Source organism: Trifolium pratense, linkage group LG3 (assembly GCF_020283565.1).
Source record: "Trifolium pratense cultivar HEN17-A07 linkage group LG3, ARS_RC_1.1, whole genome shotgun sequence".
NCBI classification, from domain to species: Eukaryota; Viridiplantae; Streptophyta; class Magnoliopsida; order Fabales; family Fabaceae; genus Trifolium; species Trifolium pratense.
Window position 1 is genome coordinate 21,406,148 of NC_060061.1, and position 22,348 is coordinate 21,428,495.

Genomic DNA, 22,348 nt, shown 5'->3' on the forward strand with positions numbered 1-22,348 from the left:
ACCGTGGATAAATGATCTACCGAATATGAATTTTACGAAATTCACTGTTGGATTGAAATTTTATATCGTATAGATCATCCATAAAAATTTTAAAATTTTTTGAAAATCATTTGATATGTTATTGAGATCCATCAAGATTTACGTTATTTAATAAACCGTTAATGTTTGATGTGTCTCAATAACATATCAAATGTTTTTCAATTTTTCTAAATTTTTCTATGGATGATCTATATGATATAAACTTTCAATCCAACGGTGGATATTGTAAAATTCGTATTCGTTATAATGTTATTCATGACTGGTCCACCATAGACCACTTGATGAAGTGATCCATATTAGACTACATTCTAGACAACTTTTAAAACAACTCTTTGCACTATTCATTTATACACTAATTTTTATTTTTTTTATAGCTCTCCCACACATGTGACTTTCTTTTTTAAATAATAAAACTGTTCATTTATACACTTGTTTTTGTTTATGATTTTTTTTTTTTGTTTTTATTATTTAAAAGGACATGCTCACATGTCTGAGATGTTAAAAATAAATAAAAATAAATGTAAATACATGTATTCTGTAACAGTGCATAAAGTTGTTTTAAAAGTTGTATAGTATGTAGTCTGGATAACATTTTTTATCATATAATTAGTATCTTTATAACTACACACAACCAACACAGTTATAGGGTAAGTTTGTACACATGTCACTCCCATATTCAATTTGAGCAAATCCTACATGGAAAAAAACAAAAAAACTACTTCATTTGGCTGAAATTTGAAATGCTATTTCCCTCCTCTCATATTATGCGAAACTGGGCCAAATAGATTGAGTCCAACACAATCTGGCCCAGCAAAGCCCAATCCCGAAGAAAGAAAAGCTTTGACACCAAACAAAAAAACAATTCAATCAACGAGTGGTCACTTTCAGCGTGGTTTCCTTCTATTATTTTCCTTCCCACAAGTTGTTGCTTTCTTTCACCATCTTCACACCATTCCATTTTGGTGAAAAACCAATTGATGCTTTGCAATCTTATTCTAAAAACTCTGACCAATACTTTCAAAATTCAAATTTCATAAATCCCTCTAAAAGTTTCAAAAACAATACTTATCTTTGTTCCTCTCTTTCTTCCTCTTTGTTTTTTTGCTTCCTCCATCTCTCTCATAAGAAATGAAGAAGCAGCACACACCATGAAGGTGGCGGCAGCCTTAAGCTTCAAAGTAAGGGTTTCCAGATCAATTCTATTTTGTTTTATTTTATTTCCTTCAATTTGATGTTGATTGCTCATTTCTGATTTTGTTTTCTTTTTGGAATGTTTTATGGTTTGTTCAGGTTCACAAATTAGGGTTTGATTGAGTAAGTTTTCAAAACTTTAATTGATTGTGTCATATTCAGTTGAATCATTAACATTTACTTAATTCATATTCATGTTTTCTCAATCATTTTTCTCTCTTTGTTATCTTTTTTTTTTCTTCTCTTTACAGATTCACTTCCATTGCAATAGTCAGGTAACCATGATTTCCAATTTCCCAGATTTACTTCCATCTTAATCATTTTCTCTCATTTTTATTTTTGAATTTCAGATCTATTCGTATTTCAGGTATAGTGGTATAGTTATTATGTGATTGCATCACTACACCAAACAACGTTTTTTATACTTCTCCCAAAACATGCCTCAATAGTGCAAAGATATGATAACTATTAGTTTATGTGTATTTAGTGGTATAGTTATTACGTGGTTTTCAGTTATTTGAATAATAACCATTAAGCTCTAAGTTGTTCAACTAATTTGTTTTTGCAATCGTTACATAAAACTTATAAATTGTTTTTGCAAATATTAGCACATAAACACATTTAGTTTTATCGCTAAACTAGCTCAATTAAGGTTTAAAATATTATCACATTCACCTTCATGGAGAACTAAAATGGTAGGAAAATGAACCTGGTGACTGATTTGTAAATCTTTTGAAATTAAGTTTAGTAATGAAAACTTTTTTAGGAGTAATATGGAAATTTACACTAAGCTTTGAATTTTAAGTGTTTACATGCTTTAAGTGTTCTCTTTATCCACCAATAACTAATGTATACATGAAATAGTGAAAGAGGATTGTCTGCACTTGAGAAAAATAGATGAAACAGAGATCGATGAAGCAGAGCACACGATCCAGCCACGACAATGTTATTGTTTGATTTTGGGTATATTCTTTCTTTTTCAAAATACCATATTTTTAATTTTTTACTTAATTTGTTTTTCGATTTCAGTTTGTATTTCTAATTTTCGATTCCACAAATTTGGCTTGCAGGTTTGAACTAAAAGGCAACAATAATGTATTCGGCGAGTTTCACAATGGCTTTATGAACAATAGAGAAAGAACTGGCGAGGGATGGTTAATTTGTTTTCTATTTCATTCTGTTTTTCATTTACGTAGTTTTTCTTTCTTATTCATAGTAGCTTCATTTTGATTTCCATTTTATGTCTCTTTTTCCACAAAATTGGGAATGATGTATCAAGAATTAAGGGTGATATTGTTATACCTATAATTACATGACATTATTAAGTCTTTTATTTATTTTTTAATCGCAATCAGGTTAAAAGAAATTCTGATTTTTTTTTTGTGCAGTCACACAATAATGAAGAGGTTTGGTTTCTTTCCCTTTTTTCACATGTGCATAGACATCAACCATTAACTAGGAACAGTGACCGTTAGTTTGATTCAATCTATTAAGATATGCCTTATTAGTAGGAAATTTTAGTTAACCAAGGTTTGTTCTACTACTATCAAATTTCTACCATTTACACGGCTTGCAACAATATACTATGTTTGGTTTTATTTGTTTGCTAATGTTACAATCAGTTACATACATGGTCTTTTATCTGCGAATTTCGTGATATGTATTAATTTGTATGGTATTCTATTATAGTTTATTTAACTTCATGTCTTTTGTTTTCTTGGTTTGCAGACTTTTCCTTATCTCCGAATCAAATAATTACAATGGTTCTGGGTAAGTTTATATGAAGGTTGATTTCAATTACCTTTTACACAGGCTCTTAGCAATATGTCTTTGAAACATTAGTTTTGAACCAAAATTGAAAACTACAGTTATTTTTCTTCAAACCATCAAGTCAATATTTGATCTATTTCTTTTTTGGATTTTTAATTTAGCAGTTATCTTTTCATTATTCATTTATGTATAACTAAGTCTTCAAACTATCTCATTAGAATGACTCAAGTGTTCAAAATACATGATTTGGTTATCTTTTTTTATAGCATTCTCTAAATTTCAACTATCTTGCAACAATCTTGATGACTCAAGTATTCAAACTACATGAAAAAAACAAAACAGAATGTCATTGATACAAATGTTGTAACTACATTTCCAGCTACAATATTTTGTATATATATTTTTTTTGTTCAATTTGAAATGGTAGAACATTTTAGGCAGAAAACTAATATTTGACTTTTTAATGTGAAGCTTTAATTTTTGTTCCGTTATAAATGACCAAATTTTGTTTGCAACACAACAAAATGGAAAATACTACTACAAAGTATAATATCATTTGTTGCTTTCTCAATTATTCTTTATTTACTCATTTTCTATTAATTTGTTTGGTGGTTTACTATATTCATTTTTCTTAATCTAAGATAAACTTAGAAAATATTCTTTCAGTTGATTTTAGATTAAGAACTATAAACTTATAGTATATATATATATATATATATATATCATCTTCTCTTTAAATTCATATACTTTTTCATTAAATTTATGGAAAAAAATAAACATTAATTTGTTATTTGATCGAATATAATATTGTCAAATACATAATTTCAGTTAGTCTTAAGGGTAACTAAGAAATATGTCATCAAAATTGATGAGAGAAATATTATTTTGTCAGAATATAATTATTTGTACTTCACGATTCCAACAAGTCTTAAGGGTAACTAAGAAATATGTCATCTAAAATGAGGGAAAAAAACCAAGAAATATGTCATACTAAACATTGGTTTGTTATTTGATTGAATATAGTTATTTGTACTACATAAATTGATAAAACTAATAAATATATCCAATGAATTCCAACAGAATAATATAATTTAAGATTTAGCATCAATAAATTCCAAATTTTATATCTCTAAAAAATACGCGGGAGGTTCGGCAGGACTATGATTTTATGTAGCCTTTATTATACACACGAGAGGCTGTACAATTATGACTTTTGAATCTTATTTTGGGGTTTTTTTTATTAGGTGGTTTTTTTTTTCTAACTCCAAGTGATATCTCATCTAATTATATTAATTTTCGCTTAAAAATTCTAACTTCATAATACAACAGAGTAATATAATTTAAGTTTTAGTATCAATAAATTCCAAATTTTATAATTCTAAAAAATACGTGGGGGGCTCGGCAGAGCTATACGATTTTAAGTAGCCTTTATTATACACACGAGAGGCTGTACGATTTTGACTTTTGAATTTTATTTTGGGATTATTTAATCATATGGCCTTTATATATATATTTTTAACATTTGCTAATTGTTATATTTAAAAAATATTATGTTATTATTTAATCATATAAACTATTTGTGCCCGTGCGTTGCACGGGTCCGATTACTAGTATTGTACATTTGTTGTATTCTTCCTATCCATTAACATATTATGAAGCTTATCCCACGTGAATCTAACTAGTAAGGACATTCATGCACATAATTATAGAGCATGGAATTAATTTATAATTATATATCCTTAATTAATACTATATAATAAGCTAAACAACTAAATTTAACCTCTAATATTACTACTAAACCAAATTCATCGAAAGTACCAAATGCTTACCCGTGATACACTGGCCCATAGTATTGCCAATTGGCCAGCACACATTTGGTCACGGGAGCACTATATGTACAAAAGAAAATACTAGTAAATTAAAATTTATTAACTATAGCAACAATCTTCAATTTCACATCCTATATATATAGTTGTCATTCTCATGACAATAAGTGTAGTGGAAATTCAGAGTGAAACTTTGAATAGACATATCTATATTTATATCTATATCTGTATACAGAGATGGAGGCGTACAAGAAAGTTATGATTGTGGTTATGTTATTGGCCTTTGCCAATGTCACGATGTTGGTTAATGGTCAGACATTTTGTCGCACAACAAAAGCTGGCCGCGACGCATGCAAACCGTATGTAAATGGAGATAACTCTGTTGATAATCAAAATCCAAGTTCTGCTTGCTGCTCTGCTATTGCTAAGGCTGATCTTCCATGTCTCTGTCAATACAAGAATTATCTTCCCTTATATGGTATTGATCCAGAACAAGTCATGCAACTTCCGGTTAATTGTAAGCTTACTAACTCCTTCCACTGCTAGTGGAAGTTGGAAGCATATATGCAAGACTACAAAATTAATAATGTAATCCATGATTTTTCTCTTGTTTTTGTTTTTATTTTTGGTAAACAAGTGTTAGTTGTTGGTTTATGTTAGTATAATCGGGGTTTGAACTTGGAACCTTCTTTTCGGACTGCTTCGAATGTCTCAGCTCAACCACTTCGGTTATGTTTTAGGGGTGTGGTTGTGTTTTTTATTTTGATTCCATTGTATTATTGTTGTTAATTAATGCTAATGTCATGGACATGCTTGGTTAATAAGTTTTTGATATATATAAATCAACTTGCATAACTAAACGAGAGTTGATGGGAAAAGAAAGAAAATAACTCTTGAATCCCCTTCAAAATAATTTTAAATATATATTATATGAGTATGAGATGAATATTAAAATACACGTATTTGCACTTATGATACCACCTACCTTTGAGACCGTTATGATGAACACATATCAAATGATTTTAAATTTATCAAAAGATTAACACCTATCTCTGGTCTTAATAACATATCAAATAATTTTTAATTTCTCCTAAAAAAAATTATAAATGAACTATACGGTATAAACTTTCAATCCAACGATAAATTTTATAAAGTTTGTATTTATTATAATTTTATTCATCACTTGTGCACCATGCTCCACTTGAACCATTCTTTCATATTAGACGTGGTCTATGGTACCGTTTGGTCTAACTTTTTTTAGACGTAGAAGCTCTTTTAACTATAAAGCTAGAAATAATAGCTTTAAAATTAAAATTAAAGTTGTTTGGTAAATCTTATTTTTTTTGAAAAAAAAAAAGTTTAAAAGTTGTTTTTTTTATTATTATAATAAGGTTAACTGTACCTATATTTGAATAATAGTGCGCTAGCTGTAATTGTAACTAAGCCTCATTGACGATTAATTTGTCCATAGCTATGATAGCACACATAATGCTACTTACACAATGGTCTCATTCAGAAAATTCTCCCGGGTACGTAACTAGTACATCATATAGAAGGTAAATTTGTTTTATGCTTAAATTTAAAACTACAACAACGTTAATAATCAATTCATCATTAAATTGCCTTGGTATAAATACCACATAAATTCTTAAGTACAAGCACCACATATCTTTCTCACATTTAACAGCTAGCTGCTAATCAACCAGAAAGCAGTTGAGACTTCACTAGTTAGCTACCATGGCTGCCAATGATCAATTATATCATAGTATTTCATTGGCATTGATTTTATGTTTGGGATTGTGGGCTATTCAAGTCACTTCTCGCACTCTTCAAGATGGTTCCATGTATGAGAGGCACGAGCAATGGATGGGTCAGTATGGAAAAGTCTATAAGGACCCTCAAGAAAGGGAGAAGCGTCTTAGGATATTCAAAGAAAATGTGAATTATATCGAAGCTTCCAACAATGCTGCCAGTAACAAGTTATACAAATTGGGCATTAATCAATTTGCAGACCTCACCAACGAGGAATTCATAGCATCTAGAAACAAATTCAAGGGGCATATGTGCTCCTCGATCATAAGAACAACTACTTTTAAGTATGAAAATGTAAGTGCAATTCCATCGACAGTGGATTGGAGGAAGAAAGGAGCGGTGACACCCGTGAAAAATCAAGGCCAATGTGGTAAGTTGGGGTAGATGAGATATGGAATTGAGTAATAACGAGATCAGGGTTCGATTTTCATCCACAACAAAAACTAACGCTACTAAATACTAATATTGATTTTTTTTTTTAAATCCATATTATGTGATCGATCAAAAAATAATTTATCGTGAAATTGTAGTTAATTTTAGTTTACCTTTTGTAGGTAGTTGTTGGGCATTTTCTGCTGTTGCAGCAACCGAAGGAATCCATCAATTGAGTACCGGAAAATTGGTTTCTTTATCGGAACAAGAACTTATTGATTGTGACACAAAAGGTGTGGACCAAGGTTGTGAGGGTGGTCTCATGGATGAGATTGGTTATTATACATAAGCTATCCTTATGCACCATGCATAAGTTACTTAGTGCACCCCCCAAATTACTTGTGCACCCCCCAAATTACTAGCACACCCCCAAATTTCTCATGCACCCCCCAAATTTCTCATGCACCCCCAAATTTCTCATGCACCCCCAAAATTTCTCGCACACCCCCAATATGACTTTTGCCCCCCAATTTTATTTTTTTGGTCCCCTCCACATTTCTAGCCTAAACCATTTTGTTGTGGGAATGGTTTCAGAGATATGTACTCCAAAACCATTAAGTGTATAAGATGGTTTTAGAGTACAACCCTATAATTAGAATACAAACAATAATTGTGATTTGAAACCATTTAACCAACATAATGGTTTCCAGAATTTTTAAAACCATATAAACACACATAAAACCATTTTACAATACAAATGGTTTCAGTGTATAACTATCTGAAACCATTTAACCAACATAATGGTTTCCAGAATTTTTAAAACCATAAAAACACACATAAAACCATTTTACAATACAAATGGTTTCAGTGTATAACTATCTGAAACCATTTAACCAGCAAAATGGTTTCCAGAATTTTTGAAACCATAAAAACACACATAAAACCATTTTACAATACAAATGGTTTTAGTGTATAACTATCTGAAACCATTTAACCAGCATAATGGTTTCCAGAATTTTTGAAACCATAAAAACACACATAAAACCATTTTACAATACAAATGGTTTTAGTGTATAACTATCTGAAACCATTTAACTGGTTTTAAATAATGATTATAATTGTACAAAAAAAAAACAATTATGATTCTAATTATAGGTTGTACTTCAAAACCATCTTATGCACTTAATGGTTTTGGAGTGTATATTTTTGAAACCATTCCCACAGCAAAATGGTTTAGGCTTGAAATATGGGGGGTTAAAAAAAAATTGGGCGCACAAGTCATCTGGGGGTGCGTGAAAAATTTTGGGGGGTGCGCTAGAAATTTGGGGGTGCGCGAGAAATTGGGGTGCACGAGAAATTTGGGGGGTGCGCGAGTAATTTGGGGGGTACGTGAGAAATTTGGGGGGTGTGAGATTAGGTGTGAGTGTGTGAGTTGAGATTGGTTAAGATTATTACATGTGGATGCTCAATCTAATGGATGTTATTGACTTATGTACCATGCATAAGGATTACACTTATGTATAATAACTTCTCCCCTCATGGATGATGCTTTCAAATTCATCATTCAAAATCATGGACTCAGCACTGAAGTTCAATACCCTTATGAAGGTGTTGATGGAACATGCAACGCAAACAAAGCATCCATCCACTTGCGGAACTAGGGTGGGGCTGGGGTGGGCCGCGGCCACCCCCGGAAAAATAGAAAATTACTAATATACCCTTGATTTTATTATAAAATAAACAATTATACTAGATATATATTTAGTTACGCGTACAAATGCAAAGTGTAAGTGCTAGCCCAGTGGCTTGTAGCATGCTGTAACATACTCAGGTCATGAGTTCGAATCCTACAAAGCATGTTCTTTAACATTTTGTTCTTTTTTCTTCTCTTTTCTTCAGTTTGTTCGATTTTCTTTTCCTTTTTCTTTTAAAAAAACAATTTTAATATCCATATGCATATATCAATATAAAAGAAGAATATTTTATATTTAGATATATCAATATAAAAGAAGCACAATTTCTATCTTTTTTCAAAAAATGATTATTTAGAGTTACACAATTAAATTTTTTAATGACCAAATTTGTGCTTATTATGACTTAATTTTTTGTATGAAATATAAATTTGTTCTTAGAGTTTAATGAGGACTAATGGGATGATTTGGCAGAATAAACGGGTACTATTAATGTAAAATTATTTTACATTATCGGTGCAAATTTTATTTTTTCTTTAATTTATAATTAAAATTTTTTTCTCGGCCCACCCCAACTTTTTTTCCTAGTTCCGCCACTGCATCCATCCACGCAGTTACCATTACCGGGTATGAAGATGTCCCTGCCAACAATGAACTGGCACTACAAAAAGCTGTGGCAAATCAACCAATTTCTGTAGCCATTGATGCTAGTGGGTCTGATTTTCAATTTTACAACAGCGGTGTCTTTACTGGTTCATGTGGCACCGAGTTGGATCACGGTGTCACTGCAGTTGGTTATGGTGTCGGTAATGATGGAACCAAGTATTGGTTGGTTAAGAACTCATGGGGAGCTGATTGGGGTGAAGAAGGATATATTAGAATGCAAAGAGGAATTGATGCTGCTGAAGGACTCTGTGGCATTGCAATGCAAGCATCTTATCCTACTGCTTAAGTGTCATACTTAATTTATACTTATGTCACCTAAACTATGTAATTCATGCTAAACTGTGAGTGATTGTGCATTTATCTTATTAGCTACACTCATTATGGTCTGTTCAACTATTTGTGTATATTGTATACTTGTGCATTTATCAATACAATGAAGATATTAAAAGTAAATTTTTTGTTCGTTCTTTTATTTTATTTTGTTAGTAGATTCAGGAAAGTTCATCTAACAAATTACAACAATATTTTTGAGAATTATACAAGGTTCCAATAGATCCACGGAAGTTCATCTAACAACCTAACTAAGGAATTTAGCTAGACATAGCAATAATAATCACAACAAAAGTTTTGAGAATTATACATGCTGGAGGAGAAATTTGGATCTTGAAGGTGTTTCAAATTAAATGATGAAAATTGAGTTCCTTTGACCTTTGGGAAGTCCCTAGCCATTTTGCTCTCTCAATTTTTTTGTTATTCAAACTCATTTCCATGAGTTAAGTTCAGTAGTTAGAACGTTATATTATATATGTATGGGTTCAAATACCCTATTTTTTCACCATAAAGGTAAAAATTTTAGCCACAAATTTACTAAATAAAAAAAAAAAACTCATTCTAGTACCTTCAAGAACCTTGCACATTCTTTGGATATGAACTGCACCGGATAAAAGTCATCTGGCATATCCTTGATTTGGATCTTTCTTTTGTCTCGCCCAATTCTTCGAATATTACGGTAACTCACGTGCTTAACCAGAACACAAACTACCATACACGCCTGACGCCATGGTTTACACTTTACAGTTACACCAACCATCTAGTTCATCATGTGTGTACTTTATTAGAGGACATGGCTCTACTTCTTTTGCATCATCATCATCATCATCATCATCATGTCCTTTGTACCATCTGTTTCTTACACAATTCTTCATCATCATTCACTTCTTCCCAAACCATCTCTAAACAGGTATATTAGCAATATTATATACTACTCATTTTAATAACTCCACTTTTTCAAACTCTATTTTCTATAATCTATTTAGGTATTCAACTATTCAATATCTCAATAAATATAACTCATACCACTACCCTGCTACATTCTTATGTGAAAGAAAATGTTTCAATCAATATATATCAGCAAGTCTCTAATCTCGACGATGGGCAACAGATCGATTAAAACCAAACAGGAGAAACTTAATGGCGCATAGGTTTTACACAAGGATTACTTCTCTCTATGTGTTCAGGTTATGTTACCATATGTCATCCGGCAGACCACATATGTTGCATTTCTCGTATCAAAGGCAGACAATACTTTTCCTTCATTAGTTCAATTCTTCTCTCCCTATTTTCCAAGGAATGTGAATTAAACCATCAAAACTCTTTGCTTTAACAAACTCAGGTTTACAAGCTTCCAGTTTATTTTAAGGCTTGTGTTTCAGTATTTTGGTTTTATGGTATACGGCTTAGCATCCATGAACTAAAATAGTGATCCTTACCATAAACCAAAATACTATGATGTTAAACTGAAAAGCCAGATGACAAATAAAAAAAGTAACAACTATATTAAGTGAGAAACATGCATCTTATATATCGTCGCCTAATCAAAATTTTAGATCTCAAAATACATACAACTCCAATGTTACAGACTACATTAACTTCGTGCAATGGTTTACATCTACTTGTTGTAAAGATGAACAGCGCTGAAGACGAAGAAACCTGCCATCTGCATCACAATCGAAAGGTTATTTAATAAAGGTAATGGAGAATTTTCAAGATTCAGCTATAGAACAGAACGTACATAGATTTAGTTACTCAATGTATCTAAAAAGTAAACTTTATCTCATATTAAGGACCATATGTAGTACAATCAAAGCAAAATCATAATATGTCTTAAAAATATCTGGAAAAAAACTAGACAAATGTGCACACGGCACAAACACACATGGTGTTTGGCATCGCCTTTTGGGGTGCAGAAACAAGGTTATCCAGAATATCAAAGTTGAAATTCAATATCATATTTCATTTTATTGATCATCCCTTCCCAATGAGAGAGAGATATATTCTTACCATCGAAAATGCTGCTCCATAATAGGGATAAGCGGCAGGGATAAATCTCTCATATTCGTTGTGTCTGAAAGGACGAACAGGAATCTACAAGGAAAGTTAAACAATACTCATCATGAATTGTGCTTGCAGTGTTTTTCGTTTTATAATCTATAATCCCGATAAAGTAAAAGTTTCAAAACTACAGGTAGCCAAATATTGGAATATAAAGTGATCTTGTAACAAACTCTTATGATCGTACCCATCAATTAACATTGAATAAGGATAAGATTGTAAGGAAAAACAGTGTTTGGGTCGAATAGCTCTTAAAAACATTGAAATATTAAAGAATCAACAATTACCTGCTTTGATAAAGATAAGCTTGTATATCCAAGTCTGTCATACTCAACTTTAAACTGGAAAACCCCATAGACATCTGGAACCTTAAACGATGTGAAAAAACGACCCTGAAAGAGAACATGCAATCCCACAAGTTACAATCAAGAATTTATTAGAGAAAAATTAAGACCATGTTCAAGAGAAATTGAAAAAACCTTTTTGTCATTTGACAAAGTCTTCAAGACATAGGGACTCATCATGTAAAATTGAACTTGAACATCATCAGCGACATAAGGTTCCCATGATTTCCCAGACCACTCATAAATTTCAACGGAGTATTCCTTTAAAAAAAATTGAGAAGTGAGCATCAGCCAAAGTAATTTTTCAATTAAACAAACCATGCACACATTGACGATGAAATAATATTCAAATTACCAAATCATCGTTGATCCTATAGATGGATGGTTCATTAGTTTCCCCGACTTTGTGGTGTTGCACATTCACCGCCTTAAATCAAAACATGAAACAAAAGCATATTAATTAACAATAATGATGTTAAATGTTGATGACAAAAATTAAATAAATGAACAATGAGAACATAATTGACTTAATGTAGTTTTATCTTACCTTGAGGTGACCTCTTTCATGCAAAACCCATTTGCTAAGTTCAGTAAAGAACTGCTCATTACCTGACTTGTCGTGTCTGTTATTCCAAAAAAATAAAACAGAAATTACTTAACTATTTTTTTGGAATATACTTAACTTTTTGATACATAAGTATGTTTCACTCAAATTCATCCCAAAGAGTACGAGACACATCAGCCAGTGTAGGTAGCATGTAGTGAAAGTATTCTCACAAAAGCTATAACGAAAAATGTATTATAGCAGGGTTCAGAGATAAGGTTGTAACTCCAGCAGTGAAATTTTTTTTGACAGAAAGCGGCTTAAAGAAAAAGTGTAACACTATACTCACTTGGTTGGACTTCCGGCCTTCTGCACACCTGAATTGAAAAATCTGCAAAAAAATCAAAGTTCATAAGAGTAAAATGAGTTTCAAAGCTTACACATTTAGCATCATCAAACCCGGACTAACAAGATCAAGTGAGTCTTTCATACCGGTTGCTGAACACGCTCAATGAGCCAGAGATCAATATCCGAGCATTATTTCTTGCCTAACAATTAAAATGGAAAAAATAAACGAGGAATCACAACTTAGTTTCAGAATCAAACTCTTCAAAAATCATAACAGCATGCAATGAACAGTGAAATTTGTGTCCTATAAATGGAAACAGCAAAAAAAGATAAAGGTGAAAACATTCTAATATACTTCAACACCAGATACTCAAAAACAAATATATTTTTGCATGTATATTATTCCATGAGGGAAATGGATAACTTCAAATGAAACAAAAGAAACATTAAGAATCAAACCTTTCATGAATATTCCAAAAGCTATAGAAGTTATAGAACAAGGACATGACAGCCAAAATAGTACAAAAGAAGATAGCAAACAATAAAATGACACACATACACAATAGAAGGATGAGATATTGACAGACCTGTATAACTGAAACTAATGAGATAGAAGATCCAAGGAGTGAAGGAGGACTTGTCAACTTAGATTTTGGGTTGGCAGAAAAAGCTGTAGGAGATGCTGATAGAACTTTCAACACCTGAATTGAAATACATATAGAAAGTGTAACCAAATTAATATAAACTTATCAATGCAATAATGCTTATGATATGTGAACTAAGATTAAGAAATATTATTACCAGGCTATTGGAAGGATTTAATGAATGTCCAATTCCCTGGAAAAGTACTGGAGCCTGTGGCATGTAATGGGGAAATCGTTAAAAATATTGTGGTGTATAAAGAAACATTTGTCAGTGATATACAAGCCGCTTCCGAGTTCCGGCCACTTTAAAACAACAGCAACAACCAAGCCTTATCCCACTAACGCCCTGTTTGGATAAACAACTTATTTGCAACTAATAGCACAAGCACTTATGTATAAGCTTACATAAGCTATTTCTATAGTTCAAGGGAAAAAATTGTTTTTGTATATGCTATAAGCTGTTTTCATAAGCTATCTTGGAGAACCTATGAAAAATATCATAAGCTGTTTTCATAGGCTATCTTGCAGAACTTATGAAAAATGTCATAAGCTGTTATCATAAGCTATCTTGGAGATCTTATGAAAAATGTCATAAGTTGTTTTTAAAAGTTCTCCCTAACACTATCGCAAAACTTATGTCGGACACCAGTGGATAAGCTCAAATAAGTCAATCCAAACATACCCTAATTGCGGTCAGCTACTTTAAAACAAAGAACAAAGAATTAAAAAGGAAATAAGCAAAAACAACTTCACGGACTGAAACAGTAGTAATAAGACCACTGCTGAATTTTTTTTAATGTTAATACACTGACCGTTTATTGTGCATAATGCAGTTAACTAATAAATCAACAATTCTTCCAAAAACTAATAAATTAACAATGCACTTACCTCAATTTTTTTGCTTCCTAAGATCACATCAGACTTGATAAAATCATCACTAGCAATCAATGTATGATCCCCTTCAGTAGCAGAGACTGCATATCCAGAATGATCTACAACAACTGCAGAAGTATCCTACGAAAAATAACATAAACAAAAACGCATAAGTAAAGAAATTCACTTACATATAACATACAAATAATAGCAGCTAATCACATTACACCACCAAAACATAAACACACAATTGAATTAAAATTAAAATGTTAATCTACAAAAAAATTCAACTATAATCACCTCATCAAAGTCCACTCCACACTCAGTAGCAATTTCTCTGATTAAATCAGATGCATTGTTATCAGCAGCAACTATCAAATCATGACCAGAATCAACAAAATCTAAAATAGCAGCAGCGTCAATTGATCCTCCAAAACCTACAAATCAGTCATCACCACACAAAAAAAAACCCTTTACATTATAGAATTAAAAATCGAAAATTTAAACCAAACATAACCTAACCCTAACATTTCAACAAAACCCATTTCCAAAACAGCAACAAAAATCAAGATCTAATAAAAAAATTAAGAATGATAAAATGTTCAAAATGTTGAAAATGCAAAACTCACGCTCAATTGTTGGGGAAAACAAAACTAACGCATCATATAGATACTGTCCATATCTCTGAAGTGCAATTTTGGGGTCATCAGCGAGCTTAAAATCGAGATCGAAACCACGAGATTGGAGAGATTTGAAGAAGAGAGAGTGTGAAGATTTGACAGCGAAATCATCAAGTAAAACAAGGATGCGTCGATCTGAGGTTTTCTCGGGAGTGAAGGAATTGCATAGAATTGGAATGAGAGTGAGAAACACAAAGATGAGTTTCGCCATTTCTGAGTAATGCAACAACACTGTGTGTGACTCTGTTTCTGAGTCTTTGTTATTGTTAAAAGTCTTCTTCTTCTTCTTCGTTCTATGCTATTTTTGTTATTTGCGTTTTGGACCCTGGATAATTATTATTTTTAGTTTTGCCCTGTTTGTTATTGGATTTGGGTTGGATTTTGATTATATACCTATGGGCTATGGCCCAATTTAATCTATTAAGTATACCCTACAATTTTAATTATATACCCCCTTATAACATAATTTTTTGGCTACATGAAGAAGAAAAAAAGGAAAATAAAAGCAAAAACTAAAAATCTACTCCTATTTCTTAACAAAGAACATTCCTGCAACATACTCCTAAAATATAAGCAAAAGTAGGTCAACAAAATATTTTAGGAGTATGTTACAGGAGTGCAACAAAATATTTTAGGAGTATTCTCTCCGTCCCAAAATATAAGCAAAAGTAGGTCAACAAAAGTGAATGTATTTGGTCCAAATCTTTAACCAAATACATCAAGTTTCTTTGACCCATATTTGCTTATATTTTGAGACGGATGGAGTAACTGGTAAGCAGAGAAGGGACAAGGTATTCATGCATCAGCACAACAGACTTTAAATGATTAGTATCCAATTTAGCAAGTACATATACGCAAGAGCTTACTTTTCTGATGAATGTGGTAAAGCCGTTAAGGGAAATATTTTAACCTTTAACCAAAAGATTTGCATAAACACATAGTGGTAAAATATCGACCTTTGAAACCAAATGCGAGTTAGAAAAACAAATATGCTTTTTATAACCAGCTTCGTAAACCCCTTATAATTCTAAGTTACGCGCGGATGGTACCCTTCCTTTGTATACTACCGGAAACTACTATGAAACCTTCGATAGCTCTAGCTACAACCGGCTTAACAGCTTGGGAAAGTTGATATGACTTTACAAACGAATTGTAACCTTAAATTGTTTTATTTTATAAATACTTTCCTAAAGTTCAATGTACAAGTTTCAAGAAAATATTATATTTGTATTTTTAACATTAGCATATGTTAACATTTTCCTTTAAAAAATAACTACCATAAAAATCGTTTATATTGTACACAATTTTTTAAAAGTTCGTTTGGAATGTCTGTCTATCGATAAACATCTATTCTAGGCTATAAAAATTAAACTTAAGTATTCCTTTCAATTTCCTTACTTCTAATTAATATTTCTTCTGTCCTAAATATCTTGTCCTTTTAACTTTTTAATTTTGTCCTAAAATTTTGATTCTTTTAAAAAACTAAGTTATAATTAATGATATTTTACCATTTATACCTTACAAAAATTAAATCATTCATTAAAAGAATTTTTTCTTTATTAATAAAATAAAGGTGAAAATAATTTAACTTATCGGTCTATCCATGTGCAAAATTTTGGGACAGAGAAAATACTACCTCTAGAATTGTTGTATGATGAGGTATAAAAAAGATCAAAGGTACTATTTAATTCAATAGTAAATGATTTTCATGGAAATGACTTGTTGACTTTGTTTGTGAGAAAAGGAGTAGTTTTGAATAATGATTATTTATGTTGGAAAAACTTGCAAAGCACTCTCTCTGTCCCCAAAATATAAGGATAAGAGAAAATTGATGAAATAAAATTAATGTATTTAGTCCATTTTTTTAACCAAACAACATATGAATTTTTTTTTACCAATTTTTCTTTATATTTTAGGACCAAAGATTACTTACTATTAAATTATTAATTAACAAATGTTGTCCCAATTACAACAAACAGATTGTGAGTCCTCATAAAGTGATGAGCTAGTTTCATAGACAATTTTTTCTCTTAATTCATTGTGAAAAATACCAATTAATTCCCAATTTCCCATGAAACTCTCCTCAATCATAAATTTATTAAAAATAGCACAGGATCACAAAATTATGAAGTTTACAATGTGTACATTATTTTTTCCCCAAAAAAGAAGGACAAGGTTCATGATCCTATACCAATCTTAAACCACCAACAATAAACACAACAACGTTTCAATTTGAATAATATCATCATATAATATTGAATGAAACTTTTTTAACTTTTCAAGAGAATATTCTAGCTTTTTTGGCCTAACTTCTTGACTATATTAGCCATGTATCTACCTTGATACTCAGCAAGTGCCAACTCAGCATCAGTTGCTTGTCTTGATCCATCTCCAGCATAAACTCCAGCACCATATGGAGATCCACCTCTAATTGAATCCATTTCAAACATTCCAGCACCAAAAGTATATCCAATTGGAACATATAACATTCCATGATGAACTAATTGTGTTATTGCTGTCCACCTACAATACAATAATAGTCACATTAATTAACCATATTACTTCTTTTTTCATAAATCAGGTATCTTCTGCGCGTAACTGCAAAGACTAATCTTTCGAAAATTGTGGGACCTAAATGCGCAACAAACTCTTTCTAAGAATTTTAACGCTACTGCATGCCCAAAACAGAAATCAAACCCGGAAACTTAGTTAAACTAGAATAGACTCGCGTCATATCATCTAAACATATTACTATTACTAGTCTAAAGTTTATCTCATAATCATGATATTAACTATCACAATAATGCATTGCAATGAACAGAATAATATCTATTTATTTCTACCACACATTAATTCATTAGCATGTGGAGATTTTGATACAAATTAATTTAAGATTCTTTATAATCCAAAAAAGTCCTTCAATCATACCCCACCCCTACCCACCCTCAAATTAGTTCTTCCATTGCCACACATATATTGGTTGGCATGAGCATGACACAAATCACAAGCACATGTGGTATTGTACAAAATTTTGTCTACTAGTTTTGATGAACTATTATTGTTTCCAATAGAATAAGGACATTTTGCAACAAGTTTTAAGTTAATTCAAACTAGTGTAAAACAACTAACAACACTTTACTTTTCTGTTAAGTAATCATAATTACTAATTAGTATCTTTGATCTCAGTATCATCTCGATATTCATTAACTTTGACTTTTTAGGTCAACTATGACACTAATTCTAAACTCGAAGTTTGATTACACTTAAAAAAAATTTGCTCCTGTCAAGAGTGTGTTTTCTAGAGAACGAACTCAATTGTAGTCGAAGGAGTATAACTTGCGACCTCTTGTAACTCCAATCCATATATATGATCATGATATGCATAAAATATCAACTCCTATCTCAATATAACAAGTGTATGTATATGTCAGAACCACAATGATCTACCGTGATTTTGCGGAAGTTAAAGAGTGTAACTTTTGAAAAATCACAGTAATTCTTACATATCCCAAACATAGGCTAAGTTATGCAAAAGCTACTTTAGAACCAATTTTCAATCTTGTGAAGAATCAATCAAATTATAATCATATAAAAACTTTAGAAATTGCATCAAAGAAAATTAAAGACCCTCTTACGCTGTAGTTTCTTGGCCACCACCTTGAGTACCAGTACTAACAAAGAAACCAGCAGGAACACCAGCAAGCTTCTGTTCCTTCCACAACTGCCCTGTCGAATCAAAAAGCCCCTTCATCTGCGCCGCCATACTCCCAAACCTAGTCGGAAAACCGAACAACAGCCCATCAGCCTCAACCAAATTCTCAGCAGATATCAAAGGAATCCCATCATCAACCTTCTCAGGTGCTTTCATCAATTCCAACACTTCCTTAGACAAAGTCTCGACGACACGGTACAAAACTCCTTCAACACCATCAACAGAGTCAACCCCTTTTTTCAATGATCTTGCTAATGATTCAACATGACCATACATTGAGTAAAAAACAATGTAAACTTTTAATTTTTTCACTTCTGATGATGTTGTTGCTACATCTATGTCTCTACTTGTTGTTTCATTTTGTGGAATAATTTGGCTTTCAACACTAAGAGGTTCATTCTCTTCTGGATCATTGATTGGTACTTTTTTCTTGCTTGGTATGCAACCACTTCCTTTTCCCATTGAAAATATGAAAATCAATTGGTCAAATAAATTTTGGTTATAAGATAGTAGTTTCTAAATGATGTACTACAAATAAAGCAATGATTAGTTGTTGTGTTGCGTTTCTTGCTAAACAAGATATTAGGAGACAAATTGGTAGAAGAATGAAAGAGATAATGATTGATGTTATTATGAAACAAAAGTTGGTTTTATGAAGGTTAATTTGGATTATATGATTTAGTTTTATGTAATGGAAATAATAAAAGGAAAAGGAAAAAGAAAAAGACAGATAGGTGGGTGGGTGGAAAACAATGTAACGTGAAGGGGTTTGGATTAGACTTCACTTATGTGAGCTGTTTTAGATTTTAACTAATTAAGATATTAAGATAAGTGGAATTAGAATTAGAAAATGGATATTTGCTGGCATGCTATCTTATGAATTAAATTAAAAAAAAGACTATCTCCTACTACCTCCGTTCCTAATTATAAGATCCTGTTTGACAAAAAATGTATTATTCATTTATCTTGTTTTGACTGTATTTTTTTAATAATATATAAATGTAAATATTAGCATATAAGATCTTGTTCGATTTGTTTTGATGAGTATTTTTAAAATATTAAGTTTTTATAATTTTTACTAATAGACAATTAAAGATATTAGTGATCAAAATTGTACATTGGCGTACGTGCAGTGGTCAAACTGAGTCTTATAATTAGGGATGAAGGTAGTATTTATTTTATTTGATTCAAAGTGCAATTCAAAGTCTTAAATTCTTTAAGAAGTCAGGAATCAACTTTTGATTTTTGTGTATTTTATAAGTTATTTCCTAGAGATTAATTACTTTATGTTAGAACTTGAGCAATCAAGAGAGTCCAATTCAAAAAACTAATCCGGTAGGTGGAAGATCTTCATGGTTTAAGTACCACATTAAATACTTTAATATATTCGATGTGAGACTCTTAACATTATCACGCCCCTTAAGTGCCGACGTCTACGCCAGCTTTTATTATATAAGCACTGACCCGTTAATAGCTCTTTCCTTTTCGGCAGCTTCACTCACCTACCAGTATTTGGTGAAGCACATTAATTCAGTCTATAGGTAGTCTTTTTCATAACTCAACTCTCAACAATTGTTAGAACTTAAGCAATGAGGAGATACCAACCCAAAAGACTAGTCCGATAAGTGAGAGAGCCTTGTAGCTTAAGTTCAGCATGAAGCACTTTGATGTGGCGACTCCTAACACTTTAATAGAAACTTTGTACCGATATAATCACAATGTAAAGATAAAAAATGACAATGTAAAAAAAATGACAATTTCTTATAATTTATTTTGTTTAATTATTTGTGAATGGATGTCGAAAGTACAACGTGGGAGCAGCTTCTTAAGATTGTATTATTATTTTTACTAGTCCCACACCCGTGCGATGCACAGGTGTTATGTGGTATTTTATATTATAATGTTGAAAAATTATTCGTATAAATTGTAACAATAAGTATTATAAAATGAAAATAATAATAATAATAATAATATAAAAGTGATGTACTTATCACTTCCTCCAACCAATATATATACCTATTGTTGGAATATTTTACAATATTCCAATAATATTATGTGGGCAAATATCTTTATATAATTATATTAGCTATTTATCAATTAGGAGCCTTAATTGATTAAGTGATCAAATAAAGTTAAAAGGCTAATTAGATTTCTATTTAGAATTAATTAAGTCATTAATTAATTGGATATGGGCTCAATATGAGTGGATGTCAGGATGACCCATTTCGGAATAATGGGAACCCTAATTGGCCATCACACTATATATAGGCTATGATCCCCAATATACCGGACACACTGCATATTGACATTTCTCCCCATCTGAAGAGAAGAGTCCTAAAGGCATAAGGAGTCCTGGTTGAGGAAGAACCACAAGCCAACGGGTGTTCGTCATCCGATTCTGTTTCAGGTCAGTTCATTAAGTGGATTCATCTATCCAGGTATTCCTATAATCCTTGATAAATCAACATGTCGTAGATCCTGTTTTATATACATGCTCATATGTTTATTTGGCTTCCGCACTAAAGTAAGATTATGGATTTAATCTTTATTGTTGAGCATGTTTTATACGATGAATTAGTAAATTAATTCTAACAAGTGGTATCAGAGCGGGTCTTCATATTTGATTTTTTGGGATTATGTATAATTTATGCTTGCGGTAATTGCTTGGGTTAATAAATCTCCTCGTGAACTCTAACTTTCGGGTAATCGATATGGCTGTGTATGCATTCTTTCTATTTTGTAAAGTCCAGTCGTCAATCTTTAGCACAATTACTTGTTGCATACATGATATTGTTCATGTGTATTTTTTGTTCTGTACAAATACTCCAATTTTTTGGGGGTCTTGTGTTTCAATTAAATTTACTTATTTTCATTTAGTTAAAGAAATAAGTATCGACTGTAGGCAATTTAAAGGCAATTCGAATCATGGAAAATTAGGAGATAACAAGAAAGTATTTTTGGTTATGATCATGAACGTGAAGTAGTTCAGTTTTATGAGAATTAAGCTTTTCTACATCAAGCATAAAGTTTTGCTTTAATTTTGAAGATTAATTTATTTGTAATCACATCTTCTTTTGTGACTAGAACTTTGACCCATGCGGTGCATGGGTCTAATTAGGTGTAATATGTAACAATAAAAAATAAAATACAAAAATTCTAATAAGATTTTCAATAAGAGTAGTATAGGGAATTTCATAGACTAATTATTCTATATTTGTTTATGTGCTTATTTTATATTTTATATATTTTTTAAATAATTTTGGAACCCCATCGTTTTGTTTACTTATTAAAAAAAATTGTTGATAACTAAAGGTTAAAAAATTGATGATAATTAAAGGTTAAAAAAAAATTAAAGACATAATCAAGAACATAAACTTAAGTAGACATTCATAAATAAATAAAAATTGTGATTAATTCCGCCGTTCAAATTTATTGAAAACAGGGT

At 31.3% G+C, this 22,348-nt stretch overlaps 3 protein-coding genes, 1 long non-coding RNA gene and 1 pseudogene across 4 annotated transcripts; 3 read left to right on the forward strand and 2 right to left on the reverse strand.

Moving 5' to 3' along the window:
• The first annotated feature begins 911 nt into the window (after positions 1–911).
• On the forward strand, positions 912–3,571 carry LOC123913123. Its single transcript, XR_006811571.1, has 5 exons — positions 912–1,217; positions 1,330–1,353; positions 1,482–1,505; positions 2,095–2,193; positions 2,301–3,571. It is a non-coding gene; the product is annotated as an uncharacterized LOC123913123 (long non-coding RNA).
• A 1,408-nt stretch (positions 3,572–4,979) lies between these two features.
• On the forward strand, positions 4,980–5,647 carry LOC123913125 (putative lipid-transfer protein DIR1). Its single transcript, XM_045963731.1, has one exon. It carries the CDS (start codon positions 5,064–5,066, stop codon positions 5,370–5,372), a length of 309 nt encoding a protein of 102 aa, XP_045819687.1. The 5' UTR covers positions 4,980–5,063; the 3' UTR covers positions 5,373–5,647.
• A 774-nt stretch (positions 5,648–6,421) lies between these two features.
• LOC123913126 lies at positions 6,422–9,822 on the forward strand (annotated as a pseudogene).
• A 1,354-nt stretch (positions 9,823–11,176) lies between these two features.
• LOC123913124 (dolichyl-diphosphooligosaccharide--protein glycosyltransferase 48 kDa subunit) lies at positions 11,177–15,496 on the reverse strand. The gene is made up of 13 exons (XM_045963730.1): positions 15,141–15,496; positions 14,812–14,948; positions 14,527–14,652; positions 13,796–13,849; positions 13,582–13,695; positions 13,139–13,194; positions 12,996–13,037; positions 12,650–12,725; positions 12,458–12,529; positions 12,238–12,363; positions 12,046–12,150; positions 11,708–11,791; positions 11,177–11,363 (listed from the first exon to the last, which is right to left on the reverse strand). The coding sequence occupies exons 1-13, from the start codon at positions 15,400–15,402 to the stop codon at positions 11,316–11,318; spliced, it is 1,302 nt and encodes a 433-aa protein (XP_045819686.1). The 5' UTR covers positions 15,403–15,496; the 3' UTR covers positions 11,177–11,315.
• Positions 15,497–17,256: 1,760 nt separating this feature from the next.
• On the reverse strand, positions 17,257–19,694 carry LOC123913127 (probable NAD(P)H dehydrogenase (quinone) FQR1-like 2). Its single transcript, XM_045963732.1, has 2 exons — positions 18,827–19,694; positions 17,257–17,714 (listed from the first exon to the last, which is right to left on the reverse strand). Exons 1-2 carry the CDS (start codon positions 19,363–19,365, stop codon positions 17,483–17,485), a joined length of 771 nt encoding a protein of 256 aa, XP_045819688.1. The 5' UTR covers positions 19,366–19,694; the 3' UTR covers positions 17,257–17,482.
• Between the last annotated feature and the right edge of the window lie 2,654 nt (positions 19,695–22,348).

Coding starts and splice junctions, on each gene's coding strand:
- LOC123913124 (XM_045963730.1), bottom strand. CDS start 15,402: ATGGCGAAACTCATCTTTGTGTTTCTCACTCTCATTCCAATTCTATGC. Junction 14,949..15,140: donor GTTTTCCCCAACAATTGAGC/GTGAGTTTTGCA, acceptor ACTGATTTGTAG/GTTTTGGAGGATCAATTGAC. Junction 13,038..13,138: donor TTGAGCGTGTTCAGCAACCG/GTATGAAAGACT, acceptor ATTTTTTTGCAG/ATTTTTCAATTCAGGTGTGC.
- LOC123913125 (XM_045963731.1), top strand. CDS start 5,064: ATGGAGGCGTACAAGAAAGTTATGATTGTGGTTATGTTATTGGCCTTT.
- LOC123913127 (XM_045963732.1), bottom strand. CDS start 19,365: ATGGGAAAAGGAAGTGGTTGCATACCAAGCAAGAAAAAAGTACCAATC. Junction 17,715..18,826: donor GGTGGCCAAGAAACTACAGC/GTAAGAGGGTCT, acceptor ATTGTATTGTAG/GTGGACAGCAATAACACAAT.